The 21,700-nt window shown below is 40.6% G+C and overlaps 1 protein-coding gene across 9 annotated transcripts in view; it reads right to left on the bottom strand.

Moving 5' to 3' along the window:
* PRDM2 (PR/SET domain 2) overlaps positions 1 to 21,700 on the bottom strand; it is a 72,845-nt gene that overhangs the window by 3,739 nt on the left and 47,406 nt on the right. For 7 of the 9 annotated variants that reach the window (XM_054849715.1, XM_054849714.1, XM_054849719.1 and 4 more), the window contains 3 exons: positions 20,295 to 20,405; positions 14,441 to 18,815; positions 847 to 985 (listed from right to left, as the gene is read on the bottom strand). In XM_054849715.1, the coding sequence (XP_054705690.1) occupies positions 874 to 985; positions 14,441 to 18,815; positions 20,295 to 20,405 (4,598 nt within the window). In that variant the 3' untranslated portion in view covers positions 847 to 873. Of the gene's footprint in view, positions 1 to 760; positions 986 to 11,328; positions 12,498 to 14,440; positions 18,816 to 20,294; positions 20,406 to 21,700 lie in introns of those variants that run through there. The other 2 variants (XM_054849716.1, XM_054849717.1) reach the window with 2 other exon arrangements.

Consider the following 21,700-nt stretch of genomic DNA (forward strand, 5'->3'; position numbering starts at 1 on the left):
TGAGCTGTTACATCAGTAGAAAGGAGGTGATTATTTGCACGTTACAGGTGGGGAAATGAAGGAGCAGAAGACAGGGTCTTGTTTAAAGTCAACCAACAGGGAATCACTTCAGCTTCACCAATAACACTGGACCAGATCATTAATTTGTCCAAGCCCGTATAGCTTCATTACACCAGTTTATCTCGCCACAACCCCAACTAATGTTTTTGTATGTTATCCTGGCACTGCAACTTGCATTGTAATACTGGTCTTTGAGCTTCTGGCATTCAACCAAAGCAGCAAGACACATTCCCAGGCAATTATTTTTTTTTTTTTTGTGTCACAGTTAGTATTTGTTCATTTTTTTTTTTACCCATTCAGCCTAAAAGATCCCAAAGGACTTTGCCCACTACTACAACCAGACACAGACCAGCACTGCTTTCTGAGATGGGGACAAACCTCACCCTTACAAAAATTACCACCATCTTCAAGCTCCCCACAGGACCCAGAGGAGCAACCCCTCAGGTCTTAAAAGCTCATAAACAAAGGAAAACGCTCCTTACATCTTCCATGAGGCTGAAGAGCTGACTCTGCCCTAGCAGATACTTTTGCGAGTACGTAAGTACACGTCACTAGAGGAAACCTCGTCCCTCGGGCTTGATTTAACTGAGAGCTCCTACTTCTGACCCAGGGCACCTCGCTCCCCCTCCACACCCGCCGCCTTATCAGCGACCAGTTACAAGAGCAGCGACACTGGGGGGTTTCGGATAGTATCCCTAAAGTGCTTTTCACTCCTTGCCCACGGCAACACAAGCTCGGTAAGCTCTGCGCATCCTCCCGAGGCAGCGCCTGACTGCATCGCTGTACCTGGTTTGGTTGGACATGCAGAAGAGTCTATTCCTTGAAGAAGTGGGATGCGGTGCAGTTGGATTTCTTGCATTGCCTGGTGCTGGTGTTATGCGAAGAGGAGGAGGAGGGACATCTAGAGGCCACGCGGAGTCTGTAACTGTACAAAGAGGCAGAAGAAACTCATACACATGCGTTGGGGTAGCAGGGGAAAAAAAGCAGAGACATGCTGTAGGGCCCTATAGGGGCTTTAGTAAGCGACGAGCAAGAAACCTTACACTCCGCCCACACTGCAAGTACTGAGAGCCACTTCTGAAGGCACGAAGGGGTTTTTGCCTTGTTCTGAACTTATCCTGTTAGTTTATTTAAGCAGGAAACAGACAATGTCAGCTGGAAGCAGCGTCCAGCCTCCCACTCAATGTCCCAGTTAAGTGACCCCCCAACTGGGACAGACAAATCCACAGTCACGTAAAGAACTGAAAGGGCCACGGTCTCTTTTCTCAGGACAGTCCGTATCAGGTTTTAAAATACATATTTTTGGCAAAGGAATTTTACTTTATATAAGCACAATACCACATCTGGTCATTCTTCCCAAGGTCCAAGTCTGCGGTACACTTTTGCCACTACAGCACTGGCAGACTCGACAAGGAGGCGTGCGGGTCCCTGCAGCGAGCACTGCGACAGCGCCGTTACTGCAGACGAACCGTTATGTCACTTCACGTTTTAGACTAAGCCCAAGAATCCCAAAGTGAAAGTGAAAATCAGAGATTTTGACTGACGGTATTACATCTCTGTGACATGTCAAGAAGCAAGCCTGAAGACATGAGTCAAAGCAAGGGAAGCAGAAACGTTTATGCCATATTCCAAATATACAATCTCAGTTCAAATGTATACCCAAGCTAAACTTCCTTACACTAAAAGATTAAAACCAAAAAAATCCCCTATTTGTTTTTAGATTCAGCACCTTTTGCTATCTTGCACGTACCTGTGCCTCCCTGGTGCATGCAGATGCACGTCTGCCCCCCTCGCACCTGCGCACCCCCCAAACTCGCCCTAATTACGCACCTACCTTGTGCACGCAAACGCTTCAAAAGTCTAACCAAAACCAACTACTTATGTTCTTCCAAGGGAACATCTTTTGAAATCTGATTTTATTACATAACGACGCGTCTAAGAAAAGTTAAAAGTTCGGTTTTTCTCCAGGTTATTTTTAGAGTTCAATATGCACCCTTTAAAGGAGATTTCGGTTACAGCTTGTCCTTACATACAGATTCTGCAGCGCAGCGTAACTGCAAGTTAAGACACAGAGAAGCGCAAAATTTTCCATTACAGCAGAAAAACAAAACCACAGAAATTTTGACAAGTAAGCAATTCAATTATTTCCAAACTAAAAACCGTGGTTAAAATAGTCTGCCCAAGTTCTGTTATTGTTATATGTAATTCATACTCTCCAGCCTTTGTGAATTTAGTAGCGAAGCATTCATCTAGTGAGTAAGAATCAGAAAGTGGTAATGAGGAAGTCAACAAAAGCCAGATTTTGTTGTCCCATATAAGGACCGTTACCAAGGGAAACAGCAGAATATCAAAAAAAAAGTTTAGTTTGTTTGGCTTCAGTTCTTTACTATAACTAGAAGAGAGAAATTTTAGTTTCTTCTTATTCAGAATGTTTCCATTTAAGAATGTTTAATGTCAAAAAATTAATTATGACTTGTAAAAGTTCTTCTGTAATCAATAACACATGTGTTACCGCATGCAACGAGCCAATGCCCGGATCCTGTGGGAAACTTAAAAACAAAAAAAAGGCTTCAAATCCAGAGAGACAAAATATCTGAGGAAATCTGACCTGCATTTTCAAACGCACCCCCCTCATCCTCCCCCAGAAACTATATGCTAACGGGATCTTTCACCCCCTAATTTTATCTGGCTTTAAAGCTAATCGATCATTGGCTTATAATTCAGAAGTTGAGGATTAGAGGAACAAGACAGAAAGGGATTGTTTTTCTAGCTAGAAATTGAGTTCTTTCTGGAGTTCTCACTGTCGCCTTTCCATTCTGCTCTCAATTAGCCGCGCATCGAAACCATACGGCAGAGCGGCGATGTTTGCTGCACCAAAGCAGCGAGGAAATCCGTGCCGATATAACACCGACGTGGACTGATAGCTCAATTTTTAAAGGGCCTGTTTAACGAAATGCAGGGATGGGGGGATGTCTCCGGAGAAACTCCCTGGGTCTAATCTCAGAGGGGGAGGGGAGCCGAAATCGCCCCGTCGCCTGTAGGAAGAGTTGGTGAGACCAGTATTTATAGCGCTGTCACGTTGCACCTGCTTGCACCATCACCCCTGCTGGGGTAACCCGAGACAGGCAGAAGAAAAGGAATTCTTAGGCACCCGGTGCCGATGCAGCCCAGCGGCGAGGACGCCGTGGGAAGGGGCGAGGGGCCGTACCCCAGCCCCATCACACCTCTGCGCAACGTCCGCATTCCGGACCAAACAGCAGCAGACAGACAGACAGCACGCCCCGCGCTACACCCAGTGGACAGACAGACAGACAGACAGCACACCCCGCGCTACACCCAGTGGACAGACAGACAGACAGCACACCCCGTGCTGCACCCAGTGGACAGACAGACAGCACACCCCGTGCTACACCCAGTGGACAGACAGACAGCACACCCTGCGCTACACCCAGTGGACGGACAGACAGACAGCACACCCCGCGCTACACCCAGTGGACGGACAGACAGACAGCACACCCCGCGCTACACCCAGTGGACGGACAGACAGACAGCACACCCCGCGCTACACCCAGTGGACGGACAGACAGACAGCACACCCTGCACTACACCCAGCCCTCTCCAGTCCATTGTTTAGGACAGCCCTAGCTGGAAAAAGAAAAAAAAAGCAGAGAGGGGAAAAAAAGAAAAGCATCAGAAAACATACTATGCCTGCAAAAAAAAGGGCACAGAAACCGAATGTTGGACAGGAGGAAGGTCTCGTGTACATTAAGTTTTCTCTGTCAACTAGGACTTTTAAATCAGGATAAACAGTTCAGGGAAATGTACTAGCCATACCATGAATTAAAGCTAAACCAAAAGTTAAATGATGCTATTTTTTTTTTTTTTTTACACATAGACAGAGCCTAAAGCTCTCTCTCTCAACTGAAAACACATCCCAACAAAAGAGAGACAAATCACTGCATTTGGTGAGACTCACTACAATAGAAAGACACTAAATCCCAGGTCTTACGGTCTTCCATCCGCGGATCTGCAAGTGCTCTGCGGTGTGAGGCAGCACCATAACCCCCATTTTTCAGATGCAGAACTGAGCAGGAAAGCGATTTGCCCCGGTCACCCAGAAAATCTGCCCTCTTAAAGCAGAGGCAGGAACAAGGGCAGAGCTTCCCCTATCACGCTGCATTACTATTCCCCAAGTTAAATTCCCTCCTGAATACTTAAGAACTTTCACCTTATTTGTCTAAATCAAACCCCTACCTCCACACACCTTCCTGGGCCACGCAGCCTGGAAACGAGCAGCTCGCGCCAACCAGGTTAGTAAAAATCCCAGATCCTGGCGCGCCCCCTTCCCTCAGACAGTCTCAAAATACATTTGGTATTTTTTACGCCAATTACCTTGTCTTCTACCACGCTTTGCAATTAACATTCTTCCAAGTCGCTAGTTTAGTTCACTAGAAACGTCCCAGAAAACTAAGCGGCGTTCCTCGTGGGAAGGAAGGGTGGAGGGGGCTGCTACGGCTGCCGGGCACACCAGTAAACCACAGCAATAGAGCAAAGGCATCGCAGCATGTGATAAAGCATTCAGGTAACTTAAGTTCACACTTTTACTTCAATTAAAGTGTGTTTTTCTTGCAGGGCATATAATTCTATGGTCCTAATCTAAATAAAATTCCCAAATGCCAAGTATCTGGTCCAAAATTTCAGACACACACGCTCTCCAAAGTATCTCCTACCAATAGACACGTCAGGGACATATCCTATCAAAAGCGTTTACTCTTCTTCAATAAAACAATGTCTGAGCTGACACAGACTGACTTCTAAAATAATTGATTGCCTGGGGAAGAAAAAAAAAAAAAAAGATAGAGAGATGTGGATGATTAAGCCTAAATTCCTGGCTTTGCAGAATTAGGCAAGGTAATTTTACAGGCCAGAAGGCAAGTGAGGGGGTTTGAGGTGTGGATAAATGAGATTTCTGGGCTTTCTGCTCTCAGAGAGAACTAAAACATCGTGCTGCTAAGCTAACTGGCATGTACTCTCTTGCACTGGCATATTGCTTAATGGGAAAGTAAACACACAAAACAAGGACTTGGAAAAACATCAACCGCCAATTAAAAAAAATAAAATTGTTCATGTAAGTGAAACAAAATATTTAGCAGGACAAAAAGGTTTGTGGATAGAATTTTGTTGAGGAGGATGTCTCTTTTCTGCAGAAAAGACTTGCCTCTGTGTAAAAAAATGGGGGAGCAGCAGAAAGCAAAAAGGATCTTAATGTGTGTACACTGCAGCTATTTCGAGACTTACGTGCATTTATTTATGAAAGCAGTAAAAAAGCTGGAACACGTCGGGATTTGGTCTTGCACTCACGTGACGCTAAAGGACATAACACGAATATTATGATTTTATTTCACGAATCTAAACTGGAAAAACCTGTTACCAAGATCCTTTGCGTTCTCAACTTTCAAGAAGACACACAGCAGCACTCTCTAACCACAGCGGTTCAAAGAACTTAGTACCTTTAAAGTAGCATTGCTCCCCCACAGCAACTTAAAAATGTGGTGTTTCATGCCTGTGCTCCAGAGTTCAAGTTTCTTCACTGCTGACCTAGTTCCACCCCCAGTGAAATCCTCCTTCAGACCACTCCTAACTTCAGCGATGAACACCAAACCGAGAACTGTTAAAAAACCCCCATCTCACACCATGCCTACAACTCACCGGGGAACTGCCTAAAATTAATGTATCACTACCGTTTTACTTCAACAAAACTAGATATTTCAAAAGTAACTAGTGATCTAAAGCAGCCCCTTTGAAGGGATTCAGCACTGAGGATGGCTACTGAGCTCTTTCGGAACAATCAGCCTCCTTGCTGGTACTTCAAATTGAGCTCAAAGAAATTATTAGCCACTTTAAGAAATCTCGGTCTAGGTCTATAAATTTAGACGAACAGTATCACATCTGCAATTTGTCTCCCTGCCCTTTTAAAGAAGCACAGAGCATTGTGCGAGCCAAAAGGTGAAGAACGTTGGATTAAAAATAGCAGTACTCAAATACATCTTCTACACTGATAATTTGATAAAAAGTTTGTATCTACTGAATCACATTCATGACAGAGGAAAAGAATGGGAAAACTTTATCGGGCATAGGGATGACTGTAGTCGGTTTTTACTTAGCTTTATACAAAACAGTTACTCCAAGTGAGTTCAAAGTGATTACTGAAGGCTAGCAGAACTAGTATGACCCCTCAGTCCTGCACGTCTCATTACATAAAAAAGAAACCACAGAACGAAATGTGCTTTTGATTTAAAAAGACAGATGAGCGAAAGCATTTGCCCTGATGAACAAAGAATACAACTCCAGTCAAGCTCCAGTGACAGTGGAGTCTGAGTGTGCAACTCTTCAAAGCAGCTCAATGATGGAAGAATTCATTATTTCTCATCTTCCCACCTCCCTCCACACTGGAGCGTTTAGCAGGAAGCACGGTACCTCAATGAAATGCTAAATAAATCCTACCATCAAGTCACAGTCGGGACACGACTGCTACGCACACACGATCTGCACAAGAGCGTGAGTTTGCGCTGTCTGCCCAAGCGCTTCCGACGCCCATTCCCTCCCAGAGCAGCACTGGAGCAGCGGCAGTGCTCGCGGTTCTGCTATCAGCAGGGGAACACACTGAGCTCTTCCGTTCCCACTTGCTGCCAGGCCTTCAAATGCCCTGAGCAGGCAAGCGTTGTCCCCTGCATTCGACAAAATCACTTCCCCGAAAAAAAATCCTCGCTTTTACCGTAGGCATTTCACTTTGCTGAGTAGCATTGCCTAAACCGCAGAAGTTATCAAGGCAGGCTCTGCTGAAACAGGCCCACATGAGAGGTTTTTGTTTTTTTTTTTTTTTACCGACACAGGGCACTATGAGTAGCGCAAGTCTCAGTTTCGCCGTTCATCTGAAAGGCAGCACACCTCCAGCACGTAACGCCACCTCGCGCCGTACAGACTGAACGCGGAGAGCCTGTCGTTCTGACAAATGGAACATCACCCGCTGAATAATCAAAGCTGTTTCTCACAACCCTTTGGCAGTTTCTGGGAGTACTGTCATCCAAGACATGACTCAGAGACCCTGTTTGGCTCGTGAAACAGAAGTGTCGTGGAAAAAAAATAAGCAGAGAGATATATGCAAACAAAGTGCACGTTGCTGATTACTATACTATGTTCCACAAACCGCTCGAGCGTTGAACAAATTAGGAAATGAAGCAGCTACCTATCTCCTAAGAAAAAGCCTCCCTCCAACTTGATGCCTGCACTCAAACTTCCCTTTGAGTTTCAGTGTTTTACTGCCTTGTATCTAAAAAAACCCAGCAGTATTTCAATGCTCTTTTTCAAATGCACGCTTTCAAAAGTACACTGGACCCAAAGCATTTTTAAAGACTTACTAAGAGAAGTAAACGTGCAGGATCAGCAAAATGAGAGTGAAAAGCGATGAAGCATGCAAGGGGAGCAGTAATGAGAGGTGACTCAATAGCAATAAAGCTTTCTCTTAACTGAGGAAGAGATTTAAAAGTAGTTAGTGGCTGAGCATGTGGTCCAGAGACAGAACAGGACTCCAGTACCTCCCGTTCCTTCCCGAGTTCTGCCTGTCATCTCCTGTTAGGCACTGGATGCTTTACACCAACAGCCCTTTCCCACTCTTGGCCCAATAACCTATTTGTATTTTAAACACCTGGGCAGGGGCCCCTGCTTAAGCGGTGAGCGCAAAGTAGCACCGACTTCAGCTACAGCCTGAGTGTTACCTTGGTATTCATTTCACTCAAAAAACCCCTGTAAGACACTACTGAAACTGCAAAGTCAAGATCCCAAAGCAAGCTTAGGAAATGACATCAAGTCATTCACACGTAGGCAATAAAGACCCATCTTTAATAACATTTTTCATTGTCTCATTTGGTGTGTAAAACGGACCATTAACCATACACAGCGTTTATTTGCATCTTGCTCCGACATAGATTTCCCTCACCTTCCCACTCCTCGAAAAAACACTGGAAGGCCCTACACGTACCCTCTTCCATTAAAGAGCTGCTATTCACTTTTAGAGCAGCTCCACCTTAATTAAATTACACGGGTTCTACCAAAAAAATACAGTATGCAGCTATAGAATTAAAATACATCACATAGCGTACACAGGAAACAAACTACGGGGGGTTTACTGCAATCTGAATACGAGCTTGGTTGAAATCTCTTGTGCATGTGAATGTGTACTTTATTCCCAAGTGTCTTCTAAAGAATCTCTTTTAAGCAGCCTTTAGCTCTCAGTTCACTGGACATTGGATAACCGTCCGTCCACAAAGTTTAAATGAAACAATGCACTTTAAAAATTAATTCAGATTATTGTGGCTATGTGAAGCTTTACAGAGTTCCCATCGAACTTCCCCAAGATTTGTGCATCGAACTCAAGTGCTTTTCCAAACTGCAGTTTATGGCTTAAAAACACCAAACACGATACAGTATTAATTCTACAAGTATTAATAGTCTATTTTTAAATACTGTGTAGGGGTAACCCAAAATCAGCTTTTCCCTATATTGGTATCAAAGTACCTTCAGTGACTGCTATGACATTTCATGCTAGTCCCAAGAGTTTCTTTCCAATTCTTTACCAGTTTAAACAGAAGATGTGGAAGTTTACCTCTTTTTCACAGTTCACTTACCACAAAAGCTCAGATCCGAAACAGCAAGCACTTGTTCAGAATCTATCCTTTAGCTCCTTTTCATCATGAATAGAAGCAGAATATCACGTGGCTCGTAGATCACACATTCAGTAAATAAAAGCTAGAAGTAGTATGTAAGGTCTTCCAAGTTGCCTTTTTAAGGCCATTCACAAGCTATTTGTCTTTCACAGGTTATCATTTGCAACTCAGCTTCTTAGCTGAACTTGACTCCAGTAAAAGCTGGAACTGGCCCCATAATTTTGGAACTGAAGTCACAAACCTCAGTAAGTGAAGGGAGTGCTAGTCATTTCTACATCAGAAATTGAAGATATACACATCAAATTACCAGGATCTAGTGTTTTATGACATCTCCATAAAGAAAATCATCAGGAAATGAACTAGGACACTTTTAAATAAAAGGCTTACAATACAAAATGCCGGCAAAGCATAGCACCAGAACTGTACTAGCCTAAATCAACTACAGGTAGCTTATGCAAAGGGTCAGGAGCTTACAGAGCATCACCTGGACTGTCTTGTAATGCCTAGGATTGAACACGTTTAAGATATTCTCTGATACAAGCTGGTCTGAACTCCTCCTAGCAAACTAGATAATGATGAAAAAAAGGTAAAACAATGTGTGAGATCTCCATCGCCTGTTTGGATGCATTTCAAGAAATGTCAGCACTTTGCGGGCATGGTTACAGCTTTGTTGCTGCATTCAGATCATAAAGAGGCAGTTATAAAAGCCATAGCAATTCAATTATGCAGATGAGATGTAATAGTAACTATAAAAGTTGTACGTTTCCTATCTGTGATGAGTAGCCTATTCAGGAATGAAACTTCTTCCTTGATAATTAGTTCTCATTTTGGAATGCAGATCTCCATCACACAGCACTTCACTTGAGAACCGGTGTGTACAAATGTGTGTGAACCATCTCAGGGTGGCAACATCCTTGGGACACAACAGGATTTAATATCACAGCAGAGAAACAGTAAATGGCAACAGGATGTCTGCCGTAATATTAAGGAACGAGGAGAAAGCTGGTTTACTTACGATCAGTTCAATGCTAGACATGTCTAATAAATCCTTACAAGGCAATCAAGATTCTGAGACTGCAGTAAGACCAAACGCTAACTGATGGTTCAGTTGTAACAGAAGATGCGAAACGACTAGTTAAGTTTGTGTCCCACCCTCAGTGACTTCAAAGCTACAGGAGAGTTTTTACCTTTTTTTCATGTTTCCTAATTCTTATAAAATAGCCAAAAGCAACTATGGGCAATGAAAACGTTTTGTTTTGCATAAGATAAATATAATAAAACCTAATCAATACTAAAAACCTTCAGTGCGGCTGTGCTACCACCTAATTGATATAATTGCTGCTGTAAGCTAGACTAAGAATTCACCTCTTTAATCATGGTGCAACTATCAAACTGCAGCGTATATTATCACAGTGCAATGTGCCTGCAAAAACACTCAGTGAACAGTGTTAGTACTCCTGCATGATTGTACCAGATTTTCCCTATCAGTTAAAATTCAGGGAAAAATTATGGAAAGGAAACACATTCGGGAAATGACATATCACACGGGAAAATACACAGGGTGTCCTTACCAAAGAATTTTACTCAAACAGAAGTATTAATTTGAATAGACAACTACATATAATACTAACTTACTACTGGATTAGTAATGAATATGCTAAGAAATGGGCTACTGTAATAGTGAACGATGTTAGGTTATTCCACCCAACTGCCACACTAATACGGACACAGATGCTTCCAGGTCCACTGGAGGAGGCAGAATGCACATCTCGGTGGTGGAATGCAACATTTCAAAATCCTCAGAGCCAACGCTCTTGACACGTATTTTTTTTAAATTAAACTATTCCACAAGTTTAAAGCATATAAAATGAAGCATCATGATATCAGAAAAAGTTGAAATGGTATGTGCAGTTTTAATTAAAAGTTAAATTTTAATAACTGTGTCCACAATTAAAAAAAATATAAAAATCTAACTCAAAAGTGTCAAACTGGTATAAATTTGTTTCAGTGAACTGGGTGTAGACAACTAAAAGATGCAAGCACACTTAATTCCTTCTAGATGTACATTGTTTCATTTTTCCTGGTACATCTGGTTTCCATACAAAGGCAAGTTTCCCACAAGTTTTTAAAAAGTTTACTTTATTGGTTACAGTTATATAAAATGTGTCATGATAGTTCCATCTAGTTGGTCATTAAGTGCTTGCAACACCACGGAAACTCTTTAATACATCTGCAACTTACAGGAGGCATTGCATGCTGGAGGAGAAAAAAAATCCCTCTTCAGTTGCTTACCTGCATTTACAGTATCTTCAGCAAGGCTACAGTGTTCAAAAGCAATGACAACCCCACTTTTATGTCAAATTGTAATTTTTAATGTTGGCATAGTCTTTGTATCACTCTCCAAGAGAAGAAACAATATAACTAACAGCAAAGTTTAATACAGGAACATGCTCCAAGATTAACAACCCAAAATGAAAACAAAAAGAAATTAATGTAAAATGTAAAATCACATATAGTACAATTGAAGTGTCCAAAACAATTTAAATAATTTTAAATATTTTATTTTTAAACTTGCTACAAATGCTTTATACAATATTTCAACATAAAGTCCCCATAACAGAAATGTAACAAAATGGGAATGATAGTGAAAGTGAAAGTTAAAGTGGCACAAATTCACCAAACAAGTATTAAACTACAAATTTTAAGAGGTAGATTACTTTTTAAGTCAAGAACAAAAAATAAAAGGGGTGGCTGTATAAAGAAACTAGTCACTTTCCATCAATTCTGTCATTAACCTTGAAAGCTATATGAACACACGACAAACGGTATTTCCATAAAAAGCTGTTATGAACAAAGACCAATTTATTGTCTTAAGTTATTAGATAGAGGTGTACGACCTTTAGAGCAATTATATATTTAACTTTCAAAATATACAGGTCTGTAGTCCTGGTCTAGCCTTCTTATCGATAAAAAGATACACTGCATTCATTATATATATGGTACTTAGAAAATGATATCGGTATTTCATTGCTATATAAAGTTTCATTTGCATGTATAAATAGGAATTTGGAAAATCCATAAAACATCCAAATCAGGCTTTTTCCCATTGTATGCTGGCCATCTAAAAGACTCAAAGTGAGAAGGTGGGAAGAAAAGGAAATTCTGTCGTGCTAGGTTGGCCTCTACTGATTCATTTAGACAAAAAGGCTTTAAGAGACACTTAATACATGATAAAAATACTTTTGAGTGCAGCAACATTTGTTGTCCCTGAATCTACGCTGAATTATTGACAAAACTAGGGAACCTGCTTTGCCAAGTATACAACTGAACTGCCCATACGCCACCCATGAAGGTACGGACAAAACCAGGATCGAATCAAACAGGAGAGCAAAAGATTTGGTTTAGTGAATCCCACTATTTCTTGTCATGGTTTCCTGGGGGGGGGGTTGTTTTAATAGTACCCTTCTCTTATCTGAATCATCCTGTAGCCCAGCATGTGTGTGAGGCACAAAATAAGAAAATCTGTGCCTGACACTGAATATTAGCAAGAAGCCTGCAGGCAATATTATGATTGTGAGTCAGCTTCAGCTGGTTTCGCAAGCTTGGTGGATTTCACATCCATTGTCGTAGTGCTTATCCTAAAGTTGAGCATGCAACAGCTCTACCATGTCATTAAGGGATTTTTTTTGTTTGGTTTGTTTTTACAGAAGATTCCTAGAAAATAAAAAACAAAAACTGAAGATAAATGACAAAACAAACTATTTGTGAACGGAGTATGTTTACACAGAAAAACTGAAAGGTGAAAAACAAATTTGGAGACAAGTATTACATGAAGCAAGCCTTGAAAAAATATTAAGAATTGAGATTTCCTGGGGAGAAAAAAACAAAACACAAAAACCCCAAAACCAACAGTGCCTACAGAGTAGAATCGAAGTTAGCCTGTGCTGACATTAGCGTATGAAGGTAAAAAAATTCTTCATACTATGTACTTGATATAAAAAAGCTGACTAGACAATCTAGATCTATGAACATTTCAGAAACAAAAAGCAAGAATTCTTCTAGCATAACTATTCATTAAACCAGTAAAGACTGCAAGCTGCCAAAGTAAACTAACAGTATTTGAGAAAGTCAAGGAAATCTTACCCCTAGGTAAACTGTTATTTACCCCAAATACTAGTAATCAATTTCCATATGCACAGATTTCCAAGTACTCGGTTATTTTGCATAAGGTCAAATTATTAATTCAGATGGAAAGATGTGTCATTCTGGCTTCAAATTCTACTGGTCTGTTCTGGCATCATGTAAAATATAGTTTCACACATAACACTAAGCAGCTGATGAGAATTAAGTCACACGAAGATGTTTATGTCACAAAAGAACAGGCCTGGTAGACAGTCCTTGATCCTTAAAGGCATTTTTTACACCATTAGTCTCCAAATTCCAGTAACATTTTTCTCCTTCAACACGTCCTAATTTGGATATTGACTATTTTAAGTCAAATTCCCCTCCAACACTTTGAAACAGTTCTGTTTACAAAGTATTTCCTCAAAATTTTCACCTAGGAGGTCTTCACAGTAAGACACACAAGCTGCAAACAGTTTGGATTTTGATACTTCTTGACAAATTCAGCTAGGGGACACTTGTTCTGAAGGAGGCTGCCAGTTCCTCCCCCTCCTCCACTATCAATTACTTCGATAAAAAAAAAAAAAAATACTGCTTTCAGCCATAAATCTGGTGTTAATCACAGCCATGCACTGCAATTACCAAAACCAAAAAGAACTCTTAATTACCAGCGAGCTTTGTGAAAGTTACTGGGCAAATCAGATACCTGTTTCCAAGAGTAACAGGGCAAGAGCACGCTAATAAAAGTTATAAACACTTTGCAAAATATCCTATTGATCTGAGAGACTACAGGAAGACGTAAGTCGGGACTCAGGCACGTAGATTAAGATTTTATTTATTTATTGAAGTATTACCCTTTCTTGTGATTAAAACGCTTCTTCTCAAAAAGAAATAGAACTTCAATTATAAAACTTTTTTTATACTGAAACATAAGAGCATGATACTTCTAACAAATTTACATGTTCATGTATCTTTTACACATCTATTTCCCTTATATTAAGTATTTAATGATCTGACTCAATTAGTATGCACATCCATTTTTGGTATTTGGTCACGGGGGGGTGTATGCAGAGAATGCTTTTTATTAAAAACCAATGCAAGTTATTTTAGTGAGTAAAAAATGCAGTCATGATTTTTAGCTTAGCGAACCGCCATAAACTAAACCGAGAACGATTTTGGGCCACCATACACGTTAGATATCAAATACAAGGTCGTTGTCTCCAATAACATTAAGTTTAATGATGTGAAGTTTATTCGCACTCAGGCACTGACATTTTTTCCCCCCAGAGTTTTCAATTCAGTTTATAATTAAAGACATTCTCTATACAAACTATGTATTATTTCATGACAACATGACAAAATGCATCAAGTATGTACATCATACCTCAGCATGACTGAGCTACTTAACCGCGTTTTAGGAAATGCAACCTTTTTTTTTTATTTAAGTATGAGAAACTCAAAAAAAGACCAAAAAAATTGGCAAAACAGCAAGCAACGTATTCCTGTGTTGTTTCAACTTCAAATTAAATGCTTACCTGAAATCTTTTAGTTCTTGCTTTGTACTGCTTTCATCTCTTTTGTTTTCTGCTGCCTCTGCATTTGCCGCCTGCTGCAGGCTTCGTGTAATAGGTCCTCCAATCCTCTCTCTAGATTTTACAGTGAATCTGTCTGCCTTTTTCTTACTTGCCACAGCAGACTTACTTGGCAAAACAGCTTTATTATTCCTTTGTATTCTGACGTGCAATTTCCGGGACGCTTTGCTTGAGATTCCAGAGGAATTGTTCTTAGCGACCACCTTAGTTTTTTTCCCATCAACGTGGGACATTTTGGACACTCTTACAGGACTAGAGTTCCTCAACGATGAAGATGAATTTGGCTTTTTAGATCGAATGGAAGATACAAATTTAACATTTTGTTTTGATTTGAAGGATGCAGAGGGAAGTTGGATTTGTGCCGGTCCTGAGGTTCGTGCTCTTGTCTTGCCCAAGTGAGGCTGCATGCTTTGCATTTTGATTTCTGCATCTGCCGTTCGCCTACGCTGGTTGTTGCCCTTTTCGCTGCTTGCGGGTGAAGAAGAACTTGCACTTTTTTTTGAAGAATTCTTTTTGGAGGAGGGAGAGATGGGTTTTTTGGGACAGCTATATGACGCATGTTTATTCAAACTTCCAATGTAAGTAAACTCTCTATTACAGTACGGACAGATGTGAGAGTCTGACTCGGATGGATTATTTTTCAGTTCTGCCTTCTGCTGGGCAGATTTCTTTTTTTGCAAGATAGCTTTCTGGACAAGCTGGTTTTTCTTTTTCAATGCACTTATTTTTAGTTTATTTGAGGACATTTTGCTAATCTCAACATTGAAATTAAGTCTTTTAGGCTGACCCATTCGTCTGAAGGCATTCTTTCCAGGGCCAGCTATAACAACCATGCCATTCTTAGGCTGCACTGTCTGTTTCAGTGGTACTGGATTTTTTTTAGGTGTGTATCTCTTTTTATCACTGGCAGACGCACAGGCCAATATATGTTTGTGTAGCTCAGGCATGTTATCAACACTTTTCCCACATTTTGTGCAACGAATGGCAGTAGTAAAAGTCTGTGGAATATTGTGGGTAGTGAAGTTTGTTGCAGTGACTCCAATACCCATAGGATTACGATGGTGATACTGAAATGGAGGTGGTTTAAAGCTCGGGTAGTGTTGATTGAGGCCCATACGAACATCTGGATCTTTAGATTTTACTCCTGATGCCATTATTTTTATAGTAGTATAAAGCTCTTCGGAGGAATCATTTAGATCTTCATCTTCCTCCTCTTTAGAAGGCTCCAAACAATCTTCTGGCAGGCTCTGCATGTGTTCCACGTTCGCCTTACTGGGGTCAGTAAAATTCTGGGGTCTCAAAGTCCCACTTTCAAACTCATGATGTGTGCACTCTTTGTCTGGATGGAGATCCCGCTGATGCTGTTGCAAATTGCACAAAAAAGCAAATTCCTTTTTACAGACCGAGCAAACAAAGATATTTCCTACTCCATGAAGCAGAAAGCGATGTTCTGACAAGTCTGTTTTATCCCTAAAAAGCTGTACACAGAATTCACATTTGAAGGGCCATTCTTCAGCATGAATGGATAAATGCTTCGTTAGGTCTTTAATAGAAAGAAAAGGTGATTCACAGACATTGCACACAAAGCTTTTACTGAATGTTTCCTGCACTACTCCCGATTCACTTGAAGTATGAGGATCCTCTCTTGCTTTCTGTTGTTCATTTTCAGCTTCTTCCTGTTTTATTATTGGGAGAGTGTTTTCAAGATTATCAGCAGAGGAAACAACAGAAGAAACTACAGAAAGAGGAGGTGGAGATGGAGATGATGAAGATGAAGAGGAGGAGAAAGAGGAGGAAGAGGAGGAGGAAGACGAGGAAGAGAGTGTAGGAGGACCAGGTGAAGCAGCAGAAATAAGAGGTTCAACAGAAGGAACAGGAGACGGAGAAGGAGAAACCGTAGGTGAAAGAACTGGTAGTGGGGACTGGGTAGTAGTGTTAGAAAGCGGCGATGGGCAAGAAGAAGTGTTAGTGGCACTGGCAGAGACATCTGGAATTGATAACGGCATTGTTGGAAGGAGGGGAGGAGGGGATGTAGCAACTGTTAACACAGGCGGGCAGGGCGGTGGGGAAGGAGGATTGGTTGGTGTTAACAAAGGAGGCAGCTGGCACATGGAAGGTACAGCAGAAGCCTGTGGCACAGGGGAAACAGAGGAACTAAGGGGCTGAGTGTCAACAGAAGACGATGCAGAGAGACTGGGATCCATGTCAGGTTCTGCCTCAGGCTCCAAGGATTTGCTTGGGCTCGCGCTCCTGTTTACACCGAGCGTGCTGTCTGTGGCTGCATCCGTTCCATTGTACTCATTCAGCAGAACCTTCTGTAACATGCAAGTGGTTGGTTTCTTCTTTTTAACACCACTACAGGTTGGCTGTGCGGAATTTTCTTTATATTCCCTAATTTCAGCATCACTGCAAGGCTTCTTATGCACACTTAAATCTAAAACAGATTCCCAGGGAACCTGATTCTTATTTTTGACATCAGACCTTTGTTTCACACCACTAGATAAATCCAGTGGCTGCTGGTTGCACACGTTGCCAAAAGTCGGAGCTGCTGTCCAGTCTTTTGATATTTTATAGTCTTCAAAGCAAAGAGGGCTCAAAGCCTCTTTTTCCTCCCTTCCAGTCGAGCTCCAAGCAGGTGAGTTGCCGTGGCTTTCTAACTTTGGCATTTTTGAACTCCGAGTATTATCATTCCACACAGTTTTTCCCTCACCTGATTTGACAAAGTCTCGAAGTACTGGACTGTGCTGTGGAGAACTGGGAGGCGAGCTGGTCCTTCTTTTAAATCTACTGGATACCGGAGGCAAAATAGGCGATGATGTAACAGAAGGTCCTAGTTTAGGGATTTCACTTGGCGGAGTTATCTTCTTATTGTCCTGTGTCTGAAGAAGCTGTTTTAATTTTGATGACAAATAAACACCTTTTTCTTTATGAAAAGGTAAGCTTTCTGTTGAAATGCTAAGAGGAAGATTTAAAGAACTAGTTGGAGTTATAGGTTCTGGGTCTATTTCAGTTTTTATTTTTGGTACAAGAGGAGGGCTGGCAGTTCTCCTCTTTTTGGATTCATTGCTCCCACTGCTAGAGGGTTCCTTGGGAAGTTCACTCACATGTGTTTGTGTAACCTTTAAATTTGGGGAGATTTCCACTGTGACCGGACTGATTATACAATTTAGTCCATAGAGGTCTGCAGAGTTGGACTCCATCTGAATCACGTCACAATTGCTAGTGCTGCTGTTGGACTGAATTTTACCATCAATATAATAATTTAAATTTTCAGAGATATTGCTGGAAATATCCATAATATAGACATCATCTACTTCACCTTCCTCTTCTATTTCTGTACTTGCTATATATACACTCTGGACTGGTGGGGCCTGCTCTGTCTGAAGCGGTGGCTCTTCGGTAAAGAATCCTTTTCTTCTGACACCTTTGGGAATAAGATGACGCTCATGAACCCTACGCTGATGCCTCCGCATGTTGGTGTGAGTTCCAAAAACCTTTTTGCAGTATTTGCATGGATGCAATTCTTTGGGCTCCTTATTTTCCTCAGCAAAAGCGGAGTTTGACATTTCTTGGGAAACTTTCTCAGAATCCAAGACAACAGAGTCTTGCACAAGACCGGAAACATTCAGGTCATCTTTAAGACTATCATCCACAATTACTTGGTTATCAGCAACATTATCCAAGTGTTGTGATGACGTTAGTGTTAAGAACGGTTTCCTTTTTGGCCCTGCCTCATGGCGTCGCTCATGTCTTCGCCTGTTAATTTGAGTACCAAAGGCTTTCCCACAATATCGACACTTGAAAGCATGGTTAACAGTAGATATATGGATGTGCATGTGGCGTTCAAGTCCTTGCTTTGTTGTAAACTTCCTCTCACAATGCTGACAGGGAAACATGAATGTTTCCTGAACATCACCATTTGATTCACCTCTCGCTTTCGGAATTTTCACAACAAGTTTTTTCTTTGGAGAGCTTTCTGGAGATTCTTCTGATGTGCTCTTTTGCTCTTCCATAGAGTCTAACTTTTCTTCACATATCAAAGGCATTTCAGCATGTTCTTTAGGCATATTGGTATCTTCCATCTCCTCTTCATCTTCCTCTTCTTCATCCTCCTCCTCTTCATCATCATCTAAATCGTCTGATGCACAGTTTATTGCTTCTCCTTGTTTGTCTTCAGTCACCATTTGCGGTTCATTGGTAGGACTGGGGATCATCAGCTTTGGAAGTACATCTTGATTTACCATTTCCTGAATCACTGCTGTTTGTTCCAGGGACAGTACAGCAGAAACAGAAGGCGTTTCATCTTCCTCTTTATGACCTGATAAACAAAGTATGAAAAGAAAAGCATGAGTCATTTTTACCAAACACTTCAAAGTATGCTACGTCTTTCTTCTACCTTCTCCTGTAACACAACATATCCAACATTTATCATGCAACAGAATACTACTACTTCTCACTGTTGCGATTCAGTTCTGAGAGTAAATTGTATTCAAAAATTCCCTTTCCTGAACTTCGGCTAACGTAGGCCTGTACTTAACTGAGAACCTCTGAATTGAACATTGAGGCCAAGAAACCCATAACAGCCTGAAGAGTACCGGAAGATTTCAAGGCAGATTTCAGAACATTTCAAGAAATCTCAAAAAAAAAAAAACAACTTTCACTGACTTTTCTTACAGCAAATAAGTGACAGGAAAGTATTGAGAGATATATACACACACACAAAGTATATAGGAAGCTTGTCGGGCAAATTTTGCATTTTGACCATTTTCTCCAAATTATTAACAATAAACCAATATGAATTTGTACTGTAATGCATAGCAAAGTGTACCTTGTATCTGGCATAGTCCTTTCCATTCTTCATATCAGATTTTCTATTAGCCATTGCTGGAATGGCTATTTCCTAGACTTCTGAATCACAGCTTGCATGCATCTCATTTATTGGTGTCAGCAGATTCTTTATTCACATCTCTGCATGCTAGTTTGACCTATCTGCTGTCAGTTATATCCACTGCTGAAGAAATAACGTCATTGCCTAGCCACTCAATGTTGCATAGGTGGTTACATGTATAGAGCAAGAAGGTCCTCTCCGTTCCCTAGCTGGGGCATAAGACACCAGGAACAGTGGTGCACGTGTTGTGCAAGCAGAAGGGACAACACAATGAAGGAATGGAAGAGTTATAGGTCAAAAGAAGTTCAAGAAGAGAAGCTTGACAGAAATCAGTACCTATACAGAGCTTTAAACATTATTGGTTACACAGCAGTGGCAAGTTCTACATTCTTGTACAATAGACAAAAAGCCCTATACATTCAAAATATCTTTCAGGCATTTTTACATGCATACCATGTGAAAAAAGCCAAGCCAATTTATAAACAACCTTTGCGGATAATCTTTAGGACAAACAGCATGCTTAGTGAGTCAGTGCATTAATACTGTATTTTTTTTTCCCCCCTTGACAGAGACTTCTGTTAAATAGCAATAAATAATGACTGTATAACTAAGCTCCAAAGACATTATTTTAGAATAAGGACTTTGCTCTGCTTTTCTAAGGAGTTTGGATTTATGTCTGAATTGTACGGTGCATTAGTTTTTCTCGTTGTCAGAGTTGCGTGTTTAATGACATACTTCTGATATCCAAGTTCCTTACTAATAAAAAAAAGTCTGGGTAAACAATATAAACTTGTTCACTTTTTGCTACAATAACACAACTTGTTACCATACTAAACATGACAAAAAGTGTCCTATGATTCAAAAGGATAGTCAGAAGGGAAAAAAAAAAAAAGGTACTTGAGAACTCACCCTCTTTAGAATCCCTCATATCTGCAGAAGTAGAATCCAAATCAGCCTTTTTCTGTTTTGTATCCGCTGTCTTCTTTCCCTTGTTTTTACCTTCCTGAGTCTTTTTCTTTCCTGGGGAGAAAAAACCCAACATTTATTACTCATGTTCAACAATTTTTATTTTTCGTATTTGAGCGGCAGAATTAAAACACCCAGCTTTGGTATATAACACACTCCTGTAGAAACCCTATTTTTCTGAGGGATACAAATGACAGATCAGTTAAAAGGACAGCATTTAGATAAAGCAGTAAGTCTCTTGAGACCAGAAGAAATTAAAAGGAAATGTAACGATGAGTTTCTAAAAACCTAAAACTCCAAAATACTTTATTCACTTTCAAAGCAAGAACAGACTGTAACAGAAATGTGCTGTCCAGAATTAACATCATACAGTTACCCAATACCTTCATACGGCTATTACTGTATCTCATACAAGTATATGGAAAATACAAATTTTCTTCATATACTATTACTCCTTAATGTTAATTAGGAGACCTTATGAAGCAGAAACCCATAGAGGCTTCTCTACTTGTGTGAGCATTCTGAATAATGACTTGAAGAGAGCTACAATAAAAGCAATGAAGCAATAACATTATGAGAAGACTAAAAGCAGCATGATCTTGACCAACAAGGCAAAGACAGTAAAACCAAATTAGACGGAACTGAGTAACAGTAAAATATAAAGGTATTTCATCATGTCCACTGACACAAGCAAGTTTGCTAACGCTTTCTGTTAGCAAAATTAAGAAGCATGCATTAGTTACACAGGATGATGAACACAATGAAGATTAGGGCACTACGTGAAGACCTAATCAGTGACACAAGATGTAAAGACGTCAAAAGCATCATTTACCCACGCACTACAAAGTTATACAGCTCATTTTTCCATTAATCTTAAAGATTCAGTCCTATAATAGATAGAAATTATGATAGGGACTGTGTAATAACAAACGAAACTTTAAGCTCTTCCAATTCAACTAATTGCAAAGACCATATTCTCCACACAGAATGGTTATTTTACGTACAACACTGTGGTTGAGACACCAGTCTCCTCTGAAACTTCACAGTTCTACACATCACCTCTGGGGAACGACAACTGTCCAGAAGCAGCAATCCAAATTCCTCCTTTGCTCCCCCTAACACACTAAATGCTAGTTTTTAACGCACTGACCCTTCCCTCTAATCAGAAGAGCGCATCACAGCCCTAAATCCATTTCTTATTTAGAAGCATATTCTTCCAACTCACAATCCTGTCAACAAGTTCCTCCTTTTTTCCTCAAAAATATTTTTCACATCTTGAGCCAAGAAACTGAAATGCCTTTTAAAAAAACGTTCCTCTATTCAAACTGAAAATTTCCAAGTATGTACCC

The sequence above is a fragment of the Grus americana genome, chromosome 21 (assembly GCF_028858705.1).
Source record: "Grus americana isolate bGruAme1 chromosome 21, bGruAme1.mat, whole genome shotgun sequence".
Classification (NCBI taxonomy): Eukaryota; Metazoa; Chordata; class Aves; order Gruiformes; family Gruidae; genus Grus; species Grus americana.